Below are 26203 nucleotides of genomic sequence, written 5' to 3'. Positions count from 1 at the left end.
TATATGTATATATTGCCATGCGTAGGCCAAGAGCTGTACCAAAGGTGTTATACAACCAGAACGCTCTCCGAAACTTATGATATGACACATGCTGTGATCATGTACAACAAAGAAAATACTACGTGAAAGATTGTACATCGCGCCGCACACGCCTAGACGTCGAGCTCTTCTTCCTCAAGGAAGCCTAGTCCGCTGTCAAATCTCCGCCTCTTCAGGCCTTTCCTTTGCCTGACTCCGGTGTGTCTTCAGGCGCTGCTTTCTGTTTGCGAGAGCTACGCCGTTGACCGACCGCGCTGCTCTTTTGTGGCGTTGCCAGGATGCCTTCACTCATCTTCAGCACGCGTTCCAGCTCTGCTTTCATCGAGTCAATGGCCTCCTTGGCCTTCTTCCTTTCGTCGTCCATGTCGCTCCGTAGGCCCAGATTTTCGACGCGCAGCTGGCGAATGGTTTCATGTGCATTGCGCAGCGACTCATTGATGCTGTCGATCTCTCCCCGCAGCTCGGTGACCCGGGCATCTCTTAGAGCCAGGGCTGAGCCGTGCGATTTGTTGAGCGCGGTGACGCTGGCTATTCTTTTGGCCTGAACGTCTGCAAGTTGGATCCGGAGCTCGGCGGTGTCTGATAACACGGAGACCAGTTTTACTTCCAGCTGCGCAATACTGTCATCCTTCTTCTTGGCCTCAGCCTTACCGGCGACGACCTGGGTGCGGAGGCTGGCCTCGGTCTCGCGGCCGTCATCTTCCACCCTCTGCACCAGATTCTCCAGCTCGGAAATATCCCGCCGGTAGCCCTCGATGGCGCCCTTCAGACGGTCCATGCCGACCTCCAAATCGGAGATTTGCTCGTCCTTCTCCTTGAGGCGGGAGGCGTTCTTGCCTAGCTCACGCTTCATGCCATCCATAGCCTCCACACGCGCCCCGAGTTGCTGTCGCAGTGACAGTTCTAGTGCGTGGTATTCATCGATTTCCTCCTCGTCCTCCTTCGCCTTCCGAGCCAGATCGCGTAGTCGTGTCAGGACGAGATCTAGAACCTCGGCACCATGCGAAGATAGCGGCAGTGCAATCTCTCCAGGTGTGAGATACTCGAGCTCTAACCGAGCAGAGCGGAAGGCGGCGGCAAGCGAGGATACGATCTCACTGGCATCATCTCCGCGGAAGCCCAAGGCGCTGAGTGACGCGTTGAGATCGAGCAGAGCCGCAGTTCTGTCAGACAGGCTCTGGACCACCATCTCGAGCTTGGCCTCCAGGTCGAGCTCTTCCTGTGACGAACTGGTCTGTACTGAGCAGATCTTCTGTTGGATTCTGGCTTTGAGAGCCTCGCAGTTCTCGAGCGTGTCCCCCATCTTCGTGAGCTCGAGACGTAGAGATCCCAACTCGGCCTCGAGGGCTTCCTTCTCAGGATCCGGCAGACAAGTCTGCACGGCAGCATGGGACGATGGCGTGGACGGCATCCGTCGCATAGACGTTGGAGTCGCTGGTGCCAAGGGGCTTGTGCAGGGGGGTGTGAGGAAAGATGTCCTTGCCCTGGACGGCGTACTACAAACTAGATCGCCCATGGTTGTGTCGCCGAAACCCTCATCGTCCATGTAGCTGTCTGAGAAAGGATCCCGGGCGGCCATCGTCCAATCGTAGCGGCTCTGGTCTGCGGGGTCAGTCTTGCTGTCCAGCTCGCCTCTGAGCTGCTCAACCTGCTGTTCGAGCTCGATGAGGCGTTCGCCGTCCTGGACCATGGTTGCGTCTCTCAGCCTGTCGATCTCAGCGTCCTTCTCGGCCAGCTCGTGCCGCAGGCGCTGTATCTCCTGCCTCTGAGCGTCGGCACGCTGCTTTTTCTCCTCGTCAATTACGTTCATCTCCTCGCTCAGACCGTTGCGCTTGATCCTGCGCTTGACCCGATCGTCAAGGACCTGTCGCAGTGGCAGAAAGCGGATCACGTTGGGCGTGTCTCCCGTGCCTGCGAGCTCGTCGACCTCGTCATCGACGCGCGTCCTAAAGGGCGCAGAGTGCCTCCTTCGCTTGGGCGATGGTGTGGTTCCCAGAAGCGACGAGCGGCGCACCATGGGGGTGAGGCCGGTCGACGACGATGGAGAGTTTCGACTGATTTCCGGCCCCGGGTCCGAGAACCTGACGCGCTTCTTGGTCTTCGGCTTGCTAGGGGTTCTGGATATGTTCATCATGTGCGCTGAGGAAACAGAGCTTCCATTGCTCGTCGTGCGGATCAATGATGCGTTGCCAGCGCTGCGCCTGGGAGTGCGGCGCATGGCGATGGGGACGTCGAGGTCTTCCGCCATTGTTACGTCGCGGGCTACACCTTGTGACCCAATTGAGTCGTGTAACAAGAGAAAAGCAGGAACAGCGGACTGATACTTGGCCAATGGCTTGTATAATAAAGGGCAAGAGTCTTTTGGCTAAGACAACAGTTGTTGCCAGTCGCGTATACTGAAGTAAACAACCTTGGGCGTGTCTAGCTATGCTTGAGGACCCTTTATCGGGTTGTATTTACTTTTTGCCAATCGCGGTATAGCGCCTGAGCCGCCCACTAGCCCCGCGAAACGACAGCCAATCGTTTTGGCTATGCAGGGGGTCGACTTAGACTTCGTTACATGCACTAGATCCCTAAACTACAAAAGCTAGGCGTATGCACGTCTCTCCAGGTCGCGTACATGGAGCTCTGGATCTGTGGGACTATTTCTGGCCCAGCAACTCGCGTGTTTCGCATGGCTATACCCACTTCCAGACGCGATGGTATTTTGGCCATTCTGCGCGTTGGGAAGGCCCTCAAAAAAAGGTTGGCTATTAGCTGGGGAACCAGAATACATCTGTGCCGCCTAATTGATCCATTACCCAGCATCAGGTTGGTTGGTTTGACCAGGCACGAAAATCACATAGAGCCCACATAGGATGCCAGTCTGTTGGAACTGAGCATTATGTGTCTATCGGCCATGCATGTGATTGCCACGTCTCCTCGTTATAGTGTTTCTTACGTTGCATCTATTGCTTCGCGATCGCGGCGTCCCTCAACCATGTGATTAACTAATTCCGAGACTTCGGCTGCTCCCTTCGTAGGTCATGCAAAATCCGTGATACGTGAGTTCGAAGTCAAAAGTCGATGACAGAGCCCCGGGAACCAGGGGGCCAGAATGCACTAAAATATATATATATACGTATATTATATGTCGGATGGGGAGCGATCTTAAAATTCCAATGACTTGCCCCAGAGGTCGTAGCTCGGTCGTCGGTGCACATCGAGGCACTGGGCGAAACCGGCACGGTTGTCATGGGCTGCGGGGGAGCAGGACGGTATAGATTCCGTATTACAGGATATCATCCAGAGGACAGAGCGTAGCTTGACGAATTATCACTCGAAGTGAGGCGCTTCTAGTGAAAAGCATCCCAGCTCAGGGTCTTACACGGCTGTTCATAACCGACAGCCTAGCCGACGTCCAGATTCCCCCTTGTCATAAGGCCTATGCAGGAAGTCATGGACACGCAAAACCTGGCCGTTTCGATTCACTACTGCGAGTACTTCTAAGGGTGGATTCGAGGCAGGTAATTCTTTGACCTCAGCCCCGGAGAATACAACAGAACAGTTGTGGGCAAATGTGTGAAGCCTCTGTCCGCACAGGCGCCAACCTTGAAGTGGTGTTAACCTCATGTATTTGGCATAAATTAGCAATAAGACGAGCAGTCTTATTCGTATTCAGAACATCAATCGCCAAGTTCTGCAAGGCGACCGCGATCCATTGTCTGAGTAAGCTCTGGCGATCAGTCGTTATTTGAGTAGGCTCGGGCACCAGGCAGCCTGCCGCTGGGGATGAACGTAGCCTCGCCCGGTTGGTTGTGACACGTTGGAACTCGCTACGTCCGCCCGACTTGCTGACCCCGCTTCATAAGACTCCGTCACTATATGCGGCTTTTCACTTCCACTTGACTATAGTACTCTGCCTATCACATCTGATTGACGATCAAGCTGCTAGTCAAGTCCTCTTATGAAGAAGAGCATTGACCGAAATGCCAGGCTTACAGTGCAAATGGAGGACTCAAAAACCGTCTCTGCAAACCGCCAGGGTTTGATCGAGACCCACGAGTACTGCCCTTACGGTCCACTCATGTGTCCACCCATGATACTTTTTAGCTTCTGATGGCCACTACGGTCGATGTCCCTGGACAGCTTATGTCGGAGACATGGTTGTGATTTTGGAAGGGGGGGCAGTACCCTATCTTCTAAGGAGGGTGGAGAAGAACTGGTGTCACCAGGGACAATATGAGTTGATAGGTGAATGCTTTGTCGAATATCTCTTAAATAAAGAGCACTATATAAAGGTGACCTCAGCACCTGGTTATGAAGCGGAGCTTTTTCGCATCAAGTAATTGTCATTCTGTTGCGAGCTACATCTTATTCATCGAAACTAGATCGCTTTCAAGTATTATGATGTTTTTCACGTCTCTTATTTAGACCGATCCCTCGGAAGTATGTTTATGTTAGAATCACCTTAATCGCGTCGTTCCTACAAATAACAGCTTGCTTGACTCTAATGCACATGGTAAGGCAAAGAATAACTATGATAGATCAAAGCCGCAATGGCATAATACGCCTAATCAAAGCATGCGGGCTCCTAGTTGGTAGACGTAAGGATAACGTATCGTCCCCCCATCTATTCATATCATTCGTAATACCACACCAAAACCTCTTCCCTGTAAGGCCGGTAACGTCTTCGGTCTCGACATCCAGGTCTAGTAGTTCATCCGTAAGGCCGACTTCGACCTCAACGATCAAGAGCTTCTCTAGGAACGAAACCAGCACAACCAATCTGCCGATTACGCGTGCACCTACTGCGAGTGTAACTAGCACATCAACAGGCAGCCTGCCAACCATACGTTCCTGCACGTGAGTTCCATTCCAAATACTTGTTTCCATTACCCATGCGCAGCTGACAATTTATCCCCACCACTACGCAGCCAGAACCTCATCCAGAACCCTGGCCTCGAAGACGCTAGTAGGTCGTTCCTGCCTTGGGAGACTAGAGTTGAGGGCAACAGTACCCGTGGTGATGCAGCGAACGCCGAAATTGTTCGGTCGGGCAGCCAATCTCTTACTGCCGTGCGTCTCAGTGCCACCTATATGAGTGGTTCCGCGGGCCGACCTGTCTTGGTCCGTCTTCAGCAGCCGATTCCACTAACCCAGGGCAGAGACTACATTGCGAAGTTCGACTATAGACTAGTCAATGTGGATAGGGGCGACACTTGTTACTTTACAGTCCTTGATGGCGTTGGGTTTCTCCATGGCATTCGTCCCTCGTTCCTGCCGGATACATTTACCACGTTCAAGCAGAGTTTTACCGCTCTTGAAGGGGACTCGATAATTGTTGATGTGTTCTGCAACGGCCCGTTGGATGGCACATTCTCGTCCGCCGCGGTGGAGGTGGATAACTCCAGTATCCTGGAAATTTGCAACACGTCAACTATTATTCAAATGCCAACATTGCCAAAAGGTATCAGCTCGACTATTCAAACAACATCACTACGGAATATGTAGTGCTTGTTGAAGCCAATAGTATTATTACCCTGCTCGTTAGGGCCTCCTAGCTAGTGCTAATTGAGCTCATGTTATCTTGATCGCTTTCCTTCAGATTCCTTAAGTATGCCCAGCCACACGATTTCTACTATTACAGCTGCCGATCAGTTTAATATATATATATATCATATAGTTTAAAGCTGACGCGAAACAAATAGTATAGAGTTAAAACTAGATAATGTAGTGAAATAACAAGCGACGACCGCGGCAGCCGTGGCAAAGCGGTTGTAACGCTCCTGCTCTAACGTAACTTGGTTAAACCCCTGAACTATGATGTTGAGCATGCAGGCTCGCTCTTTAAGCAGGCTACTGCGAATTCAAGACCTAAAAGGTCTCATTGAGTAATATACGCGCTGGTGTCCATTCTTGCACCAACACCGTGAGCCGCTTGCAGGTGATATGTTACGGATTGGTTGGCACCACAGTGCCATATTGCACAGGCTGGGCCTACAAATCTTCCGATATCAACACTATGGATGAGTGGAGGATTGTATATCTTTACTATTTCACATATCAATACACCTCAAGGTGTACCATGTTGTAAGACAAAGCTTGAAATCAGACATTTGATTTCTAGACTAGCGTCATCTTTGGGAATTGAGGCGAGCTGAAGACCCAAGTTGGGCATTCCATTGAACTCACATTCCACCTACTTGGATAACACCTTGTATCCGCTTCTTTCCACGCACTACAAATACGAAGAGTCTGCCTCTGAGTTGGTTTCAGTAGAGCTTGTTATTCAATAAGCTGTTTCGGACCTCTCTTCTGCCTTGTCGACTCTCTCCTCTGCAATTTGCGTTCCCCCAACTAAACTGTTGCTTTGCCCATATACCATAGAATCGAGCACCAGTAAGCCCGTGGGCCGCCACCCACGGGTCCCAAGATGACAAATTTCTCGCCGAGAAAGGGTATCGGACGTTCCTGCGATATCCCAAGGGTGCAGATGGACTCTTGGATCAAGAACTGGCGTCATTGAAAGGCCACGGGACCAATACTATGGATGATAGCATCAGTACGACCTTTCTCCCATACAGCCTCGAGGGTTGGAACTATGGCAATGTACCAAAGAATCCTGTCGATGAAACCTCTAACCTGGGAGCTCCATTCTTTATACCTGGAGAATGGGGATACTTAGAGGTTGGTTATCGACTGCGCATGCTTTGGAGGTGTCTCTTTAAAGCAGCACTTGACATTCGAAATAATGGGCACAACATGCCGGCGGATGAGAATGCCACCTATATCCACAGATTTTTCAAGTTCTACGGAGCTGGGCTGGACGAGACCCTCTTCTCAACCACAGTTCAAAAAGTCCTCGTGGCTCACCAATAACGTGTCCGTAGTGCATTATTTGGACACGCGTTTCGGGAATGAGAACCAACCCAAGCGCATGAGGTTCAAAGGGGACTACCTACTGGTGACCTCTACCGGGGCATGGAGGGTTGGTCACCTTTGGTGTAGATTTCAACCTCAGGCTGGCCGTACCTTTTGCGCACACTGAAGTAGTTGGAGGGCAGGAAGGTCCGATCGGCCCATTATCATTAGAGGCTGCATTCATTCTAGCCCTTCAGCTGCAAGGGGTTGATGTCAACGTATGCCTAAACCTGATAGATCCAAACGTGAGCATGGACGATATCCCGACCATGTTCTCTGCCACCAAGATTCTTGGTAAGAGTGACCGGCATCTGGAAAAGAATCAAGCGACCACGATCCCCTTTGGTCCAACAGACGTGTCTGACTGGGGGATCGGAGGTCACAAGAGTCGACACACAGCGGTTTCCAGTCCAGAGGATGGCACCGATCCACTGACGAAGTCTGGAACCGTTGGCTTTTACTCGGGTATCAACATGTGGGGTGACGATCTCTGGCCAGAAGGCCAACAGGCTTTTGGCTTCGTTATGCACATGACCGATATGAATACAGCACAAGTTGTCTACAGACCAGTGGGGAATGAGCCCGACTACCGAGCGTATCAAGTGGACGGCACTCGGGACAATATTCCGGGTGGTAGTCAGACTGAGTATTCCACCTGGACGCTTGGCAACGATCCACTCAGGCTTCTGTCCCAGAACAACAACATGACGAAACTGAACCCGGCTACAGATGATTGGAAAAGGGAGAATCGCAAAGTCCAACCCCACGCACACCCAGTTGTGTGGAACAGAGATGCGTTCGACGCCACGTTCAGATCGGAATATGCAGCGGCACTTAGAAAAAATGAAAAGCTCGGCTCCTATGAGCAGCAGAATGTGGTGATTGATCACTCAACAATTGTTCCCGAGAAAAAGACTGGGCGACAAGACTCCCTTTCACCTCTGTCTTCTACCGCTCAGAATACCCTGATCCCTGTAACTGGCAACAATTTACACGGTTCTGGCCGAGAAGTTGCCAGCTTGTATGAAAGCGTTGCATCCCATAGTTGAGTTAGTTGAGATAAGCAATCAAATCTCTGACTGGGCTGCTTAGCGCCTGCTCGGAGGCCTTCTTCCTACCTACGGCTATGTGCGCAGGCCAAGGGTACATGACCATGGTAAACGACATGACGCATTGACTTCCATTGGCTTTCAACGGCATCTTTGCGATTCGCTTGATAGTCAAGTAGTAGGCACCAGCCCTTGAGCTGTGTGCATTGCGCAGGGCGCTCGAGCGGGCGGACATGGGGTCTTGTTGAGCGATTCTGTTCTGTTGAATTTCAGATCAAGTCATGCAATTTTTTCCAGATACTTATGTACTTCAATGTATGCCCGGCCACCCACTCATAACATTTCTTTCTTGCTCGAGTCTTGGCCGCCGCTCTGATAAGGCGCCCCGTGTGGCCAACTGGGGCGGTCCCGAGTTGCGGGGCGTTAGCTTTAGGGCGACTGTAGGGAAAACGTTCGATGACTGATGAGCTGAGCTGAGGCCGACATCACGCCACTATCGCGGCAAACGAAATTACGACCAACAAAATCAGCTGTCCAACTCCTAAGACGTTTCCTCACGGTGATATATATTTTCAATCACGTTTGGACTCATGTACAACAGGTTCATATCACGTTGGGACGGATTCGATATTTCTAAGGCAATCATAGTCGCATATTCTGTTCCAAGCACAATTGTGGATTGCAGCGAAGCTCTGGTCAACGCCATATCAAGTACATCAGCAACTCTCTATCTCGTTCTTCAGAAGCAAACATAACCTGCAGAAATGAACCGACGCACCGCAGCAACACCAAAGTGGAAAGGGAGCTATTTCCTTGATCACGAGGACAAGTGCGACGAGCCACGGGTCCCTGGCGAGTGCGATTCTAAGTCAACAGCTTGGTATCAGGAAGCGACAGACTCGTCTTCGGCAACAGCCCAAATGATGTTGATACAGTGGTTATTCGCATTCATGTTGATTGGGGGAGCGTGGTGGTTCTATTTCGACGAGATCAAAGCCATCCTCAAAATCTGAAACGTGTACCACGAAGAGTGGTGCACAGTGAAGATGTCGCCCTCAGATTGAAGAGGAGCGCGTTTTAGGGGCCAATGGCTTGGAATGTCTAGCGGGAATAGTACCACCAAATTTTCGGGAATGGATGCCCACCAAGATGTTATGGCCAACTAAGCACCAGCTGACAAGACAAGAGTCAGGGTTCCTGACGCGAGGTTACAAGGGACCAATTGCTCTCGACAGAAGCTGCGCTATACTCCTGTGTCTGTACATACCGCATTGATAAAGCTCAAGTACTGCATAATGTAATCGCGCCTACTAAGTTCGAATATGTCTTGAATTAACTTGTGATGGAGACATTATCGTCATTTTGATGATAAGTACCAACGAATGGCACAGCTGGCAGCTTCACTCTTATATGAGGAGTGATTCTAAACCACACGTGTAGGGACCACCCTAGAAACTACGGAGAACGAGGGTACTACCCACCCATTGGATATTAAGTCATATTTTCTACGGATCAGGGCGCACACCTGCCTGACATAGAGGCGGCGGTGATTTCTTGCTCAGACAGCTCACTGGCGCTCGTCCCGAATGGAATTTGAACCGGCAGCCAACCAACCGAGTGTCCGGTGATAGATGACGCATCAAACACGCCTCCAGCGGCACAACCTTGTGTCGGTAAGCCGTATGGGAAAGAGCTTGCTGGTAGCGTACCTGTCACTATGCTGGGAATGATGGGCTGCGCTGAGGGCATCTGGCAAACAATTACACAGCCCTGTCTTTCGATAGCAAAGGACGAGAGCGCGGGCTCACGGTGGATGGTAGCCCACGACGGGTATGGATCTTGATGACTATTGTAGTGCTTTTTCTACCTTAGCTGGGAATAAATGCGGTATTAAAGTGGCCAATTGTTCTGTTGCTGCACCAATTGTAGAAATAAAGCCCTTCGTAGCGTTACTGTTTCAGGAATGGACCCAAGCAGAGAGATCTAAAGTGAGTTCACGATACTTTTAGCGATTTGGTAGAAAAAGAATTGGGCAGTCAAATGCCATCCACTAAATCGAGGCGCTCTGCGTATATTTAGAGTGAGGAGTTGCATGGTGTGGACTAACGAAAAGCGTGAATATAGATAGCGGCTAGCACGCCAGAACCGTGGTAGAAGGCTGTGGGAACGGCTGTTCAACTATTACTATCACTTAAAAAAAGCAGCCACTTGTTAAATGCATGTATAGCGGCGTCCACTCATGTAGAATGATGATGAAATCATAGGTAGCAATGCCCACTTATTTTAGATTTAGCCAGCAATAAGCCCCGTATCATTTGCCGAAACCCTTGGTTGGTTCTGCGTGCAAAGGTACGTATCCTCTTATCCCTTGCCTTCCACCTTTCCCATGCAAGGGGCGAAAGGGGAGCGTTGGTTTCGCAGCTCCGCTCTACCGAGCGTCACTTCCCACTTGATCCACATGTATATCCGTCCTCTCCTGGCTGTTTGTTCGGTCCGCAGATTACCTGAGCCGACTTGGAATTGTATTGTTGCTTGGGAACCCACACCCTGGCCCTACACACCTCCTTCGTTCCCTTTTCAACCCTCCGATCAGCTCTTCCTTAGCATAACGGCTCATAAGCGAAGTGGCATCTAGTATTCAAAATGATTTCTTATATTCTGCTGGGTCTCTTTTCTGTTATGCTCATTGCCATAGCCCGGCAACGAGTTTACCCAAAGGCTTACCCGGGCATTCCTTACAATGAGGAGTCAATTAACCGTATCACTGGCGATATTCCGAACCTTGTACCTGTCATCCAAGCAACAAACGAGTTCTCTGATTCCATCTTCGCAATCACTACCCAGAAGCTGGGGAAGCCAATCGCGCAAATGCTCTTCCCAGCAATTCGCAACCCCCTAATCACTCTCGAAGATCCGCGGGAGATCGAGGATATCGTACTTCGTCGCAATAAGGAGTTCGACAAGGCACCCATGGCTATTGATACCTTCTCCCCAATGTTCCCACATGCCTCGATCAGCCAATTCACAACGCCCAAACTCAAAGCCCAAAAGCGTTTGTAGGCTGATGTGATGGGCGTCGAGTTTCTTAGAAAGGCTGCCGCGCCGAATATCTACAAAGCCACTCTTGAATTGTTGGATCTATGGCGCCTCAAGGCAACCGTATATAAAAACGAGGCTTTTAGCGTCCACCAAGACTTTCAAAATGCAGCACTAGACGCCATCTGGGTTGCCATGATCGGCGAGGAGCCAGGCGTAACCAGGTACGAGATCAAAAAGTTTCACAGTGAAGTCGCTGGAAATAGCGACTATAAAAACGAGGCTCCTCCCCGTGGAAGCTTCCTCAAGGAAGAGCTAGCTTACATCGGTCAAACTATTGCGCGAAACTCGAACACCCCCTCTCCTAAGTGGGCACAGAAGCTGGAGACTTACACCCGCCGCTACCGCAAATTTAGAAGAACGGTAACTACTGAGATCGGTCTGGCAATGGAGAAAGCAGTTGATCGGTTCCAGCGCCTTGAGATGGGCAACTTGGAAGCTGAGGAGCTTGATACGTGCATGATGGATTTAGTGCTGCGGCGACAGGTCCTTGAAGCTAAGAAGGCCAATTGTCCTTTGACTGACCCTAGAGAAGATCAAAGCATGATGGATGAGATGTTTGTCATGCTAGTTGGGGTTTGTCATTCCTCCATGCCGCCTTACAACTTTGAGCCAGACTAATGGCTGCGTTCAGGGTCACGACTCCACTGCTAATGCCCTTACCTGGTTCGTGAAATTTATGGAGGCTTACCCTGTGGCACAAGTGGAACTGCGTGCAGCTCTCAAGGCAGCCTTCCCTGACGATGATCCATCTGTCGACGAGATCATTGGGACAGACATTCCATACCTCGATGCCGCTTGTGAGGAGGGTTTCCGTCTTGCTGGTGTCGCCAAGGGAAATCTTCGCCAAGCTACTATGGACACAGAAATTCTAGGCTGCAGAATACCGAAAGGCGCTCAGGTATTCATGAATTATCACGTCAATCGTACGCCTGCACCTGTAGACGAGTCAGCTCGCACTGATGGCAGCAAAGCCGCCGCTGCCAAGTTTGGAGGTGGATTCCAAAATATTGCAGGCCGTGACCTTGGCACCTTTGAGCCGAGGCGGTGGATGGTGAAAGAGACAACAGGCAAGGAAGTGTTCAATTCCCATGCTTTGCCGTCCCTTTCATTTGGTGGGGGTTACAGGGGCTGTCCTGGTACGTCTTCAAGCTTAATCCTTGGGTTTCCATCGTGTCTTCATATCGCTGTACTGTCTCACTCGTGTACGCTAATCATTGCGGTTGACCTAATCAGGACGTAAGCTCGCAACTATGGAGTTTCGGATTGTTGTCACGCTTCTAATCTTGAACTTGGAGGTTTTAGATTTAGCAGAAGACCTCAAGACCATGAGCGCTTCTGAGAAGATTTTCCGGGAACCCGATAAGCCATACGCAAGATTGCGCAGTCTGCGATAATTTCTTAGACAGGAAGTATGTGCCAATCGTTAGAAACACCACTTCGCAAATATAACGAATATTCTCCCCACTATTACGAGTGATTCATGAAGCTAGGGGGATCAAAAAGAGATATTACCCCGTAGAATCATCGAAAGGCAATTGTCTACACGCTGCTTTTCTTGATATCACGGTCCACTCGCCCGTCAAGTAGTCAAACCGTACTTTGAAAGCATGAGCTGCAACAATGCGAGAAGAAGATGAGTGGGAAAGAGACCGCTACACGTATATCGACATCGTAATGCTTGTGAAACGTCATATAAGGTCTCCATGGGATAGGTAGTAACCAGAAATCAGAATCTTATACAGGTTCGGGTGTTACTAGCTTCGAAGGGAGCAAAATCCAAATCGACCATTGAATATCACGTGGACCATAACTGTGATGCTGCTGTTCGCATTATCCAGGACGTCCACATATCAACAAGAAGGCGCCCGGGATTTCAGCAATCATTAAATGAATTCTGTCTTTCCTGATTTTCACCACATATTTCTTGGCATCGGAGTGCCGAGTTTTGAAGCTCAGTCTTTATTTCAACATTCTATTGAAATTCATGTCACTAAATAGTATGTCTTCTAAATATCCAATGACAAGTCCTGTTAAGGTTCATTAGCAAATTGGCTCATCTTCCCAAATGCGGTCCCTGCTGCGTCCCATTTCAAGTCCCAGATATCGTCATGGTCAGCCCCCATAATAGTAGTACTGTCGTGGTCAATTACACCCTCTTGCGCTTCCTTCCAACACTGATCGAACCACAACGGACCTCTTGAACCCCCGTCTCCGATGAGTGCATCTTTCTCAGCGTAAAATATATCGACTCTCAATCTTCTCCCGGCATCGACAAGAGCCTGCTCTAAACGTGGCACAAGTTTATCATAATCGCCCCAGTCCCCCCATCCAGATTGGCTGTAATTACCTTTCTGCAATAACAAAATGGCATCGGTCGATACGCCTTCCATATTTGCGGCGAATACTCTCTTCATAATCTCAGGCTGAAGTTCTTCTTCAAGTTTGACGTCTTCACTTTGGTCATTCGTAGACTCGTTGCTCGTTTGAGGCGTGGTTTGGCTGAGAGTGTTCAGAATACCAGAGAAAATCCCCGAACTGAGACCGATCATAGGTACCACATGGTTACCCATCACTTTTAACAGCTTGTCCGTTTGGCCGACCACACCAGCTGGCAGAAAACCAGCCATGGACATCATCTTGGACCCTGTATGCGAAGGCAGAAGCCAGGGTGCCCCAATTGCAATATATCCAGGCCTTCTTGGGTGGAGAAGCTCGGGATGGTGCAGCAGCATATCAAGTGCAAATACCGTCCCGCCGCTATGACAGCCTAGAGCCACGTGATTGATTTCGAGATGCTTTAGCAGTGCCGCAATGGCGGCTATTCGATCGGGATATCAGTCTGTTGTTTGCTTCATGTTTAGAGAGGCCACCAAGGAACATGCACTTACTGCGCCATAGGCTCATGTAGTCCCCTTCACCAACAGTGTCAGTACCACCCATCCCCGGTCTTTCGGGATTTATGATGCGGATTTTATGCCGTTTGGCAAGTTCGTCTTTTGCAATATGAGCCAAGCGGGATCCCACCAATGGTCCATAAAAGAGGAAAACGACTTCTTCACCGGGCAAATCCTGGTTACGGTATCCGTAGTCGGCATACTGGATTGTGAAAGGAGTGGTTCGACCACTAGCTGGATCCGCGGGCAACACAAAGATCTGATCGAACCGTTGATCGTGAACGAAATCGCGTGCAGCGGTCATTGCATTGAAGTATAGGTTGAGATCTTTGTCACTACCTAGGAAGGTCGAAGAACCGCAGGACGGTTGGGATGCCCTGCAGGCCTCCCAACATTGACGGCTGCCTAACTGGTTAGGCACTTTACCCAATGGAGATACGCGCCGTACATATCAGAACGGTTCATCATTCGCAGCTGGACTTGACCCGGATTTGCGCAATGCAACTAGGAGAGCTTAAAGCCTCCCTATTTAATAATCGTTTAGAGACAGGTGAGCCGAGCCGGTTGTAACTCTTCAACACAAGTGTAGAAATTCCTCTGTCTTCTGACGGGCACTTCAATGCTATTATAGCCGGACACTCAGGAAACCTTAGATGCTAAAGCAAATACTGCACTAACCCTAGGAGGCTCAAGCTTACTAGTGTCTGTCTCGAAAATTCAGAAGTACAGTACGAATCCACTTCAATATGGACTTCAGAAGACGGTTTCCTGTTGGAACCAAACTAGACTAGGATTATCCGTATGGTTGAAGCCGTCTAAATCAATGATGGTTCACTGTTTTCTTGGTCATCACTGGGCGAGAAAGACAAAAAACGTAAGCTGGACCCATGTTGTCTATCTTCTTTAGCTATCTCAAATCATATTAGATGCTAGACAGGAGCGCTGGGACGTCTGATGAACTTGTGGAAGAAAGTTGCATCACATCTTCGCCCATCGGCGTATTCAGCATATTCCGGACATGTCCCCCATTGTTTCCAACCACTTCGTTGGTAAAAGGCCATAGCAGGCGTCTCACTTGCGGTATCAAGTGTCAGCATCTCCGTACCCAACTCGTCTCTTGCAAATTCCTCTACGAAATCCATCAGAATCGTAGCAATGCCTTTGCGCCTAGCGGACGGGTGGACCAGCAGCCTCGCAATTTCTGCTCGGTGTCGGTGTGTGATCTTGGGAATAGTAAAGATTTGGACTGTCGCAAGTACATCGGCAGAGCTTTGAGTAGCCGACAAAACGAACAAATGAACTGTGATCGGTGTCGCATGAAGTTTCGCCGATAGTGACTTCCAATAGCTCTCAGCTTCGACGTCTGCAAGGGGGGCGTGAAACCCTATCGAGGAATTTACTGGATCAGGGTTGACACAGAGCTGTAGAAGATTGCGCAACGCAACGCGATATTTATCGAACTGTACAGGAGACCCAATCCTCGTGATGTGGTAGCCCGAACGCGGATACTGGCCTGAACATGATGCTGCCATGTTGGGCATGTATCTGTCGTCAGATCACTCCAGATCTAATATGGCTGGCACAAGAGGCTCGTATGATAGTTCTCAGCTCTGCCAGAAGTAGAAACAGCGTGAATCAAACGATTCTAACATGCCACTGATAGTTGAAGATAGACATATCATCAAATGAGTCACGTCGAATCGAAAGACAAGGGCCGCGGGAATTATCATTACCTGTCTCCTCATTGGACGGGGCCGTCGAGCCACACTAGGCGTTGGCGTCTGTATTTAGTGTCCAGGCTAACTCAGACATTGGCGGGCCTGACCTCTGGAAACCAAACCGTCAGTATGCTGTCCTAGAGTACCTGTACCAAGATACGTGGGAAGTTGGAAGTAACAACCAAGTGACATCATTGAAGCCCCCGGCCCCGGTATATTGACAGCTTCACTGTATTGACCACCCAATATTACGAGTCTGCACACGCAAAACCTGGCAGCTGGCGCGCTCTCACCAATGGAATGCACAATGAGGTCTTTGATACTCCACGGTATGGCTGGCGGCTCAGTGCAGTGTGGCTGCGCCACAGCGCCTCGTCACACTTGCGGGCTTGCAAACCCTACAAGTTACTCTCAGCCCTACAAACGGGCAGGAGAATTGTCGATCTTATTATTGCAACATGTCAATACATCCGCAGCTCGTATGGGCTTTGCAGTCATGTATCAAAGACCCCCACATCATTCACTTGAGTGCTCTAAGGGGATGATTATATGTTCCATGTTCCTCTGGGCAGCAAAAGCAGCATCCCTTGGTCTTGATATGAACGTCCGCGCCATCCAAGGAGTCTTCTAGGAATGAGAAGCTTTTCCTCGGATGTAGTCAGGTCCGGCAATTCCACCGTGATCCCCGCAATAGCCGCCAGGTTGTGACTCTTCAAGCATTCCATCAAGCACTAGCACCGCTATTGGAAGGTTTCAGAGCTCTCCCTCAACCAGTCAATTTTGACATTGACATTGAGGGCGCCAGTAGTCGTTTAAGAGACCTTATCTCTATTGATTGCAGGGGTCAAGATTGAGACACACCTCGTCGTTTGCTGACCGGTTTCAACCCCTCTTTCGTCTTTGCATTCATGCTTAACGGCAATCGTCCTAAGTACAACACAATGACTGCCCTTTCAGATTCGGTAATGATGGTTTCTTGTGGCTGGCTGACAGCCTAGATCGAGATAGAGAAGGGATAACCATGATCATCACGGCAATGCAGGCTTGTGTTATATGACCCAAGAGCGTACAAGTGCATGAAAGCATTGAAAGTGCCGGTAACCTACTTCAGGTACCTTAAACGGATCACATCCGGTAGACCAGATTCGGTGTAGTAGTGATGAGGTCATACTACATCCATTTCTTGCAATCTAGTTCCAGCCGAAGGTCAACTCAATGTACAACAGCGTGGGTCTCACGGATACTATACACAGCGGCTCATAGGAATGGTGTATGGCCAGTAGGCCAACAACTTGACATCGCTGGATGTGAACTATCATAGAGACATCTTGCCTACCTATAAGCTTAACCAAACTGGTTCTCACCATTGGTTGAAGCAACCCCTGTTGGCAAGTTGCTGAAGGATGAAGGTGGATACTGAGAATTGTAGGACTTCCACATTCTTGATACTCGCTGACACATCACCTCACCTGGTATTGAATCCTCGCTTGCAATCATTTTGTGACTTGCATATGTGGATCAGTTTAACGCAATATGTCTAGGTTCTTCAAAAATGCACTTTTGTCTGGAGCCTCGCTCCCTCTTAAAACCTCAGCTCTCCACAGTAATCGTATTCAGCGCAGCTACCACCCCTCCCCCCTCTTAAACGTGTCGTACTAGCCAGCGTAGGTCCTATCTCGAAATCGATCATGTTAAGTTCAGAAAATTTTCGTCCGGGACCATCAAAAACTAGACAGCATATTCAGTGGTTGAGTGCCGCCGATGAAACGGTGTTCTTCTTTCAAAGTGAAAGCACATCACCCTTGACCGGTGGATCATCATGTTCAGTTGCTTTCTCTTATCAGAACATGTCTCACTCCAGCGTGGCTCAATTTTTAGAAGATGTCGTATTATGTCATGATATATTCGATTTGCATATGTCTAGGATAGGATATCCGTTAAGGTTCTTTTCAGCTGGGTTTATGTTCGCAGCACCTAAAGTAGGGATGTTCTAAATTACTGCGAGCTTTCCAGGTGTGCATACTTCTCGATGCCTATTCAAGCTTGGCACATCCAGTCCTGATTCTAGCGATATCAACGCCAGTCCACTACAAATCTTCAACTCACTTTTGCTAGAGCATACACAAGCTGTCACATCGCTACCATGAGCCACTTCCCCATCACCGGAATCCAGGGTGGTAATAATGCACCTCGTCGAAACGTTGACGAGTGGTTTGCCGAGGCTAGACAGCCGATGAAACATCCAGTCGCTGCAATTCAGTTGTCACCCTTCCTCCGGGGTTTGAAGCTTTTTCAGGATGCAGATCCGCTAGACACGAACAGTAGGATTCGAGAACTGTCATACTATCGAATTGCAGGTAATGTTGTTCCCTTTACCATGACTATAGATTTCTTGACGTCATAATAGGCATTCATGGTTGGCCGCAAAATCTCCCTTGGGACGATGTCCCACCGAATGAGGGTTTGAACTTTTGTGTTCATGGCCAAACAACTTTTCCTACCTGGCACCGGCCATACCTTGCATTATATGAGGTAACCATCCCCAAGTCGGTCTCATCATAGCCGTCGCAATGTTATTTCCATCAAGACTGGCCCATCTCACCGCGCGCAACTATTGGCGATTAATCGATCGATAGCAAGTAATCTACAGTCACATGAAGGAAATCGTCACCCGTGAGGTTCCGTTTGAAAAGCAACAGCAATGGAACGACGCGGCCGACACTTAGCGGTTGCCCTACTGGGACTACGCGTCGTGACCCGCCATCTGCGAAATTGCATCACTCGAGTCGGTTGACATCCTGGACACTGCCAAACCGGATGGAACAGTCCCCTTCATCAACCCCATGTATTCATACAGGCTCGCAACGGGCTCGACCTTCGGTGATGTGGATGTTATGAAGAAGCTCGCAATTCAAGACATCAGCACTGAAGGGAAGATAGATATAACCTCAGGTCAGGTCAAAGGAACCTCACGCTATGCTATTAAACTGCCCATAGAGCCAAAAGCGCCATGGGTGGAGGGTATTTCGGACGAAAGAGCAGTTACCAATGCCTTCAAGGGACATACCTAGCCTGACGTAAAAAACAAGGCCAGCGGAATAATTGCTGAGAATGTCTATCGACTCTTGACCGAGGACTACTTCGAGTCTTGCGCTTTTGTGACAACTAAGTATTACGATGAGAGCCCAGATGCTCGCCGATGATTGTCCTTTGAGAACCTGCATAACATGGCTCATGTGCGTATATCATCATGAACTCACTAGCACGATGCTGAGCACCTCATCATAGGTTTGGAGTGGTGGAGGAGACATTTCTAAGGAAGGAGTGGGCCATATGAGCTTTCTCGAACTGTCGGCTTTCGACCCCATCTTCTGGTTACATCACAAGTAGGTAGTATCACGCATCTAGACAAAGGGCTTTTCACTGACTAAAACTAGTTTCATCGACATGATCTTGGCGATCTGGCAGACTGAGACTAAGAACAAGTTGGTCTTATTGTCACACTATGAGTTCTCTTCACTGACGCTATCCAGTTTCTGGTTCGATAACTTGGAACCCGGCGACCCCAACGCAACCGATCCCCTATTGCAATTCTACACGGCCGATGAGCAGCCTTTCACCAATGATATCAAAGACTGGACGGTCTTCAACTACACACACGACATTCTGGCTCCCAAGCCTTCGCAGATGAAGCCCGACGGCAGCTTGGACGAGGAGAAGCACCTCGCTGACCTTGCCGCAGAAATTAACAAGCGCTATTCCACATCTTGCTCGGAGGTGCTCTCAGCCCGGAGCATGCGTGCCGAAGCCGCACCACAGTCGCCTCACTACATCATCAATGTCACCTACGACAAGTAAGTCGTCTACAGTCCTTATCCAATCAAATAAAGAAGTATACACTAATTGGTCCTGCCTTCCCCGCAGACACGCCCTGAAGGAGCTATATAGCATCCACCTCTTCGCGGGCCCGCTCGACCTGGCCTACGACTCGGACCGCGCCCAGCCTAACCGTCTCGGCACCGTCTTCACGTTCTCGCGCTTCAACCCGGCCGAGACGTGTGCCAGCTGCAAGGGCCAGATCAACCAGGGCGATCTGTCTACCGGACAGATCCCGATCATGGGCGCCATGACCAAGGACGTGGAGGACCCCTTCGTGGCGGACGCAGACGGTATGGATCCGGACAGGATAGGACGCTACCTGGAGCGCTTCCTGGTCTGGAAGATCGTGACGGTGAGTAAACAGCCATAGCAGGTAGGCGGTGGTGCATGGGAGACATCTGAGATAATCCGTGCAAACAGCTCACTGGGCGCGAGGTCCAGCCAGGAGACGTGCCCGGCCTGAAAATCACGGTCTTTGCCGGGCGCGCCGAACATTCGCACGCCACCGACCACTTGTCTGCCTACAGCAACTACAAGCCGGTCTTCAGAGCGACGGCTGGGAAGCCAGGGGGCGCGTCTGAAGAACTGGGTGCGTATTGAGCAAGCCGAAATGTGCGTTTTGTGTAACGCATGGTTTTGGAATGCGGGCAACGCCAGAATGTTTGCGAAGAAAAGGGGCGAAACTTGGACGGGACAGGGTCCCGCAACTAAGGTACAGCACCACCAAAAGCAAGATTGAGTCGCATTTTTGCATGATGATTTTCATTTGGGCTTTGCCGGCTTTCAAGCCAAATATTACCAGCCGCTTGCCAACTGCCCTATGCGAGTATTTTCTTGCATTCCTGCTCTTGGGCATAGCCCCAACAGCACTAGGCGCAAAAGCTAGGATAATCTTCCTACCGTGGCCTGTAACATGGTTTCTCACATCAACGTAAGCAGTGCAGAATATGGGGATTCGTAATTTACAAAAAGTACATGCGCTGTAATGGACAGACAGACCCACGGACCCAACGCCTGTAGTATACCAGATCGCCGCCCCCTTCTCCTTTTTCCCATCCGGGTCCCCTGGGTAAATTCACCCCCCATGGCCAGTATCATACATAATGCTACATTAGTTACATGTACGGAGCCCCGCAAGATATACAAAAGAAACTAACGAGCGCTGCTGGTGCAGCTTCTCGACTAGATGGGTACATATCCACGCGCCTAGCCGCATGTTGCTACAGATGAGGGTTCCATCCCTTGTTTCCCGAGCTCCGCGGCGGCATGCGCTCCCAGACCCACTTGCTGGGGCCGCCGGGGTGCTTCTGGCCCGTGAACTTGGCGCTCTCGAAAGGCCGGTACATGTGCGGGATCAGCTGCGGCTGGCTGCTGTAGGGCAGGAGCTTCCTCGGCCTGCCCTTCTTGGCCCCGGACCCCGAGGTCGAACCGTTCGACCCAGGCTTGCCGGTGCCTGCTGTGACCGTGGTGGTGACCTTCTTCTGCTCCTTCAGGATGTCGCGAAGCTCGGCGTCGTCGCCGGTGATCTGCGCCTTCAGAAACGACAGGTCTCCTGACGTGGCCGGGTCGTTCAGAGACTCCATTACAGGGACCCGAGGCGTGTATTGGATGCCCTCCAGGTTGGGGGCAAAGCGTTCCGGGACTATTTTCGGATCCAGGAATGCCTCCTCGCCCTTTTGAAGGAGCTGCACTATGTCCAAGCTCTCACCAGACGGGATTGGCGTCTTATGACTAGGCGTAACACAATCCATATCGACCTCTTTCCTCAACACATGATCAATGTCCACGGCGGAGAAATACGCGCAGGCCTGTGGTAGGTCGTTGATACCAACCTGTTGAGCGAACATTGCTCTGGTCCAAAGATTGGCGATTTGTAGAGCCATCGCGGCGCGGTACTTATCGTGGTCCTTAACGAGGTACCGGATCTCGTCATGGACAGTGATCGCGAGGCGAGCTTCTATGTTAAAGCGACGGGTAAGGTAGTCCATACCGACGATAAGTAGATGTAGATAATCAACACCGCTAGACTGAATCGCCCAGTTGATGCGAGAGGTCAAAAATCCGCCCTTGCTGACGAAGCGACCCATGAGAGCCTCAGTGATGCCTGCGCCAAGGACGGGCGTTCGTGGTTTGTCTTGTTCGGCAAATTCCTCAAGCTTGTTGAAGACAAATGATTCGGTGCCACCTCGCCAGAAGGGCCGCTTGTAGAGTACCTTGCGGTTGGTCTTGGTACCCTTGGTTGTGGCGTAGAGCTTGCCCGCTGTCTCGAGTGTCTCAGCCTCCGAAAGACCGGGGTTGAACTGGCGTAAAAGAGTGGCTGCGAACTTGAGACCCGCACCGTAGATACGGCCGTAGTTGAAAACCTTGGCGTCGTTACGGGTGATACCGAGAATGGAGGCAGTCCGAGAGTGCAGATCAGTGCCAGCGGCTTTGGTACCCTCAAGTGTCATGAAGCCGATCGCATTGCCTCCGTGCAGCTTGAACGTCGCATCGCCCACAACACTGGCAATCCACAATTCCTCCGAATCAACGTCAGCGCCGACGAAACAATACCCGGGCGGCGCCTTCACCATGGCCTTCAGCTCAGAGCCAACTCGATTCTTCTTGGCGTTGCTGGCCGTAAGCCAAGTGTTCTCGACAGCTCTCCTCGTGATAGTACCCATGGGAATAATTTGTGGTAGAATGTAGCCTTGGGTATGTTCCTTGCTCCCACTGTCCTTGGCTTTCGCACCCGGTGTTTTCTGATCTTCGTAAACAACCATTTGTGACATGATCCTATCGCGAGCACTGATCCAATAAGAGCATGAAGCGTTCATCTCCAGTGCCTCCTTTGCTAGCGAATACTCGGAAGAGAGCGTACCCTTATCAAAGTAAGCAAGATAGCTCTTGGCCAGTGGCGTCGCACACCGTGCCGTGGGGCCGTCTTTATGGGGTAACTTGAAGTAGAATCCTTTGTTATCCTCCCGGATACCCTCGGTAGGTTCGTCGGTCATATCGCAACGGACCAGTTGAGTGTCTGCATACTTTGAGATGTCGCTGACCGGTACCCTGAACGTCCATCCGTACTTGTCCGACCAATGCAGAGGGTAACCATCCCAAGCTAGCCGAAGCAGCAATGGCGCTATACGAGTCCGGACGGAAATGTTGATTGACGAGTCCTTCTTGGTGAACAAGTCCTTGTACCATTTCGGCATCCCCGGCATCTTCTGGCGTGCCGCCGGCCTTGGCGGATCACCCTTCTTTTTGCCCTTCACCATTCTGATCTCCATGCCAGACCAGTCCAATTGCCGTAACCAGGGATCGCTACTCCACTTCTGCTCGTCGTCTTTGATCTCCAGCGCTTTGTTACTGAGACCAATGAGGCGGTCCGTCACGGCATCGGATAGTTGATGATAAGTCGCTTCAGTGTTGGCAATGTAAGCGTCCCAGGACTTGTCAACTGGCAGTATAACGGACGAAAGATGCCGCAACGCCGCGAAGCTCACAGGGTGTGGACAGGTCTCGAGAAAGTTGGGGAACACGATCTTGTAGACTCTGTGGGTGATGGCCACGTCGGCCGCACAATAGTCCAGGAGGTGGTCAAGCCGAGCCATGACTTCTTGACGATCCGAGCCTCCGAAATCATCCCGTGCAGATTTATCGAGAGTAACATCCAGATGGAATTTGGCGACGTCCCTCAATGAATTCACCGAGCTCCGTTCCACCCATAGCTCCTCCTCCTCCTCTCTGAAATCGTTGCTAGCAAGCAGTGTGGCTAGCTCCACGTTGTCTGTCTCCTTGGATATCTTGTCCCTTAGCTCCCTGCTCTTCTTGTGCTTCATCCAGGTAGGGCGCTGCTGTGAGCACATGCCGTTGACTGCAACATGCAGCGACATGGTATCCAGAAAAGAGTTTCTGGTCTGTTTTAAATCGTACTCTTCCAAGATGCGGGCGCGGTCGTATCCGATGTTGTGGCCGACGATGACTCGGTCTTTGTTAGGATCCCCCAGCGGTATCAGGTGGTTGTCTGATTCCGATTCTCCGAGCAACCAAGGCGACAGCCACGCATACCAGGCATTGGGGCTCATGGCGCACGCCATGACGGCGAAGGAGCTCTCCTTCCACATGACCTCGGTGTCAAAGCAGAGCATGGTGTCGTCCGGCGCATCAACCGCCTCGGTGCGACCATCGGCGTAGTATTTCGTCCAACCACTCCTTCGCACCCATTTCCTCGGCCGCGGAGGCGCATTCTCCCGAGCGAACTGCTTCGCCTGGGTCAAGAAGGGCTCGGCGCAGTCGAGGCCAAGCTTGTGGAAGTGTTCATCGAGCGTCTTGCCCTGGATTGGCGGCAGGTCAAAGGCGATTGGAGGGTTGTTGTCGGTGTTCTTGCCCAGGAGGTCGTGCCGCCGCAGGTGATCCTTGGAGAGCTCTACCAGCTCCTGGGGCGCGGGCGTGCCGCCGTCTGGGAAGACCTGGTTGTAGACGTGGGCGCTGAGATGCTGGACGCCGATCTCATTGAAGCGAGCTTCCGAGGGTATCGCCAGGCTCGCCGGGGGGGCTCGTTCGGGTGCATCACGTGGCGGCGTCTGGGCCGCGACGGAATTCGACTGCCATCTTTTTTGCGACGTCGACGGCGATGGCGAAGTCCACAGAACCAGCCATGCTTGCCGCCGTGTCCGAGTGGAGGTTTGCGCTCGGTGTTTGGCGAGGCGCACGAAGCTCGCGGGCGATGCGCTTGCTACGTGACCCCTTGCATGGCTCAGCATAGCTACCTCACAATGCAGAAGAACATGGCCGTGATATGGAGAAGTCGTTTGGGGTCTGCGGATGGGGGCCGGGTCTGTCGAGTCAGTAGAGCTGCCGTGGCTACCGGACACGATCTTGCAGCAGCTTTTGTGGATGGCGAGATTGAAGATGAATAGATAGCGCGCCGCGGCGGCGGGAGACTGGGGCGCTGATAAGGGGCTAAGCGAAAAGTACACTACGGCCGCTAATTTTTCTTCTTCGATTTTTCGACAGCTTCTGGATCCCTTCCATCTCCATCTCCATCTCCATCTCCATATCTCAGGTCCAAACTTGGGCAAAAGTGGGGGAGTAGGCCCCCCTAAACGGCCTAAACGGGGTCCCGCGCCGTTCATTTCGATCACCCACTGACAGCTGGAGCTCAGTTTAGAAGTTGCAGTAACTTAGGTAGTAGACTTGGCTGACTTGGCTAAGGTGACAGCGAACCCAGCGCCCGCAGCAGTCCAACGAGGTCGACCCTACAATCCAGGGTCCAATCCGATTTGGCCGTCTGAGCTTTGCTTCGTCACTTCGCTAACTTATTGTGCTACTTTCTGCGCTATGGGTACTTGCTCCCCTTGTTCTCTGCGCTCGCTATAAGGCGAGCTAGCATGGCATGCCTTTGCGAAAGTACCACGCATACAGGCACGGCCCGTGTAAGTTAGTTGTCATGTTCAATCGACTTCAAAATGCAAGCAAACCCTTGTCTGTCGTCATATCCCGGCAGATACCCAGGTAGATAGGCAGCCGCAGCACTGCTCATAGAGAACGCTCTGCTCGACGAGAGCCCCGTTGGCCAAGCCTCATCGCAATCCTGTCATGCTGTGACGGTGCTGTGTATCTCATCTGAACTACCGCAACCGCCAATGGGGCAGAGGCGGGGGGAAGCAGGAGCAAGATGCGGCCGGTGGACAGGCATGGAGGGTGGTAATGCACATGCATACCTGTCTCTGGAGATACCTATAGAGTAACAGTACTGTGGTGGCCGTACAGGCTGCTGTACCTCAGAGGCGCAGTAGGTTGCACGGCTGGCATGGTAGCTGATAGGTGTCGGAGAGCTTCCAAGGTTCCCACATTGGACTCCGAGTGGCCAGGCTCAAAGACACTTGGACTCTTGTTTCCTTGCCTTGGCGCCGTGGCACTCGAACGCCTCTCCTTTGCTGGTCTTCCGTTACTCGGCTGATGTGACTCGGCAACTCCTGCACCTGTACGGGACAACCCGTTTTGGTGTAGAAACGGTACCAGATACATACCCTCCCGTGGATGTGATCCGCATAGTGCCATGGGGGTTTCTTTTGCTTCTTTGGGGGCCTGCGACAAGTGTCCCAGAGTCTGTATGCAGCTGATCCCGAGAGCACACGACAGTACAAGTTACTCCGTGCTCGCTCGAACCTCATGATAGAGAGTTGCACCGCACCGGCCGTATTCTGAACACCCATCTCGTCCTGGATGCCTCCACAGTAATATTGCATAATTTGGGTTCAATGATCCCATGCCGCCATGCCATAAACGTCATACTTGCAACCAGCAGGCTAGTAGCTCATCGTTACTATTGTAGTCCTTTTGGTACTGGCAGCGTGGGCGCGCCTCTTAGGTTGCGCCTCTTACTCAATGTAGAAAATGCCACCGCCGGTTGTCGTCACACAGTCATACGGTACCGATGTCCGTACGACAGTCAAATCTTCTGCCGGATTGGGCTATCCGTAATGGACAATTCCGAGACACGACGCCGGAATTCACAGCCGAGTTTTCCTCCCCTCAGGCAGCACAAGGGGGCAAAAGCCTTGCCCAACACAATATGTCTGTCTCTCTCACACTCCGTCTGACAGACATTGGGCGCGCTGACAGAAGGGGGGGGGAA

General features: G+C 51.2%; 8 protein-coding genes across 8 annotated transcripts; 4 read left to right on the top strand and 4 right to left on the bottom strand.

Moving 5' to 3' along the window:
* Positions 1–211: 211 nt before the first annotated feature.
* JN550_012967 (uncharacterized protein) lies at positions 212–2287 on the bottom strand (the record flags this gene model as incomplete). Its single annotated transcript, XM_049311502.1, has 1 exon — positions 212–2287. One exon carries the CDS (start codon positions 2285–2287, stop codon positions 212–214), a length of 2076 nt encoding a protein of 691 aa, XP_049165082.1.
* Positions 2288–7193: 4906 nt separating this feature from the next.
* JN550_012966 (uncharacterized protein) lies at positions 7194–7991 on the top strand (the record flags this gene model as incomplete). The annotated part of the gene is made up of 1 exon (XM_049311501.1): positions 7194–7991. One exon carries the CDS (start codon positions 7194–7196, stop codon positions 7989–7991), a length of 798 nt encoding a protein of 265 aa, XP_049165081.1.
* A 2643-nt stretch (positions 7992–10634) lies between these two features.
* On the top strand, positions 10635–11051 carry JN550_012965 (uncharacterized protein; the record flags this gene model as incomplete). The annotated part of the gene is made up of 1 exon (XM_049311500.1): positions 10635–11051. One exon carries the CDS (start codon positions 10635–10637, stop codon positions 11049–11051), a length of 417 nt encoding a protein of 138 aa, XP_049165080.1.
* A 9-nt stretch (positions 11052–11060) lies between these two features.
* JN550_012964 (uncharacterized protein) lies at positions 11061–12484 on the top strand (the record flags this gene model as incomplete). Its single annotated transcript, XM_049311499.1, has 3 exons — positions 11061–11663; positions 11722–12226; positions 12324–12484. The coding sequence occupies 3 exons, from the start codon at positions 11061–11063 to the stop codon at positions 12482–12484; spliced, it is 1269 nt and encodes a 422-aa protein (XP_049165079.1).
* A 636-nt stretch (positions 12485–13120) lies between these two features.
* Positions 13121–14288, bottom strand: JN550_012963 (uncharacterized protein; the record flags this gene model as incomplete). The annotated part of the gene is made up of 2 exons (XM_049311498.1): positions 13121–13908; positions 13979–14288. The coding sequence occupies 2 exons, from the start codon at positions 14286–14288 to the stop codon at positions 13121–13123; spliced, it is 1098 nt and encodes a 365-aa protein (XP_049165078.1).
* Positions 14289–14913: 625 nt separating this feature from the next.
* JN550_012962 (uncharacterized protein) lies at positions 14914–15516 on the bottom strand (the record flags this gene model as incomplete). Its single annotated transcript, XM_049311497.1, has 1 exon — positions 14914–15516. The coding sequence occupies one exon, from the start codon at positions 15514–15516 to the stop codon at positions 14914–14916; it is 603 nt and encodes a 200-aa protein (XP_049165077.1).
* Positions 15517–18929: 3413 nt separating this feature from the next.
* On the top strand, positions 18930–20181 carry JN550_012961 (uncharacterized protein; the record flags this gene model as incomplete). The annotated part of the gene is made up of 5 exons (XM_049311495.1): positions 18930–18938; positions 18991–19088; positions 19140–19556; positions 19627–19933; positions 20002–20181. The coding sequence occupies 5 exons, from the start codon at positions 18930–18932 to the stop codon at positions 20179–20181; spliced, it is 1011 nt and encodes a 336-aa protein (XP_049165076.1).
* A 620-nt stretch (positions 20182–20801) lies between these two features.
* On the bottom strand, positions 20802–24326 carry JN550_012960 (uncharacterized protein; the record flags this gene model as incomplete). The annotated part of the gene is made up of 1 exon (XM_049311494.1): positions 20802–24326. One exon carries the CDS (start codon positions 24324–24326, stop codon positions 20802–20804), a length of 3525 nt encoding a protein of 1174 aa, XP_049165075.1.
* Between the last annotated feature and the right edge of the window lie 1877 nt (positions 24327–26203).

The sequence above is a fragment of the Neoarthrinium moseri genome (assembly GCF_022829205.1).
Source record: "Neoarthrinium moseri strain CBS 164.80 chromosome Unknown scaffold99_Wmoseri_CBS_16480, whole genome shotgun sequence".
Classification (NCBI taxonomy): Eukaryota; Fungi; Ascomycota; class Sordariomycetes; order Amphisphaeriales; family Apiosporaceae; genus Neoarthrinium; species Neoarthrinium moseri.
The sequence above is the reverse complement of the archived record's forward strand: the minus strand, read 5'-3'. Positions and strand labels throughout refer to the sequence as shown.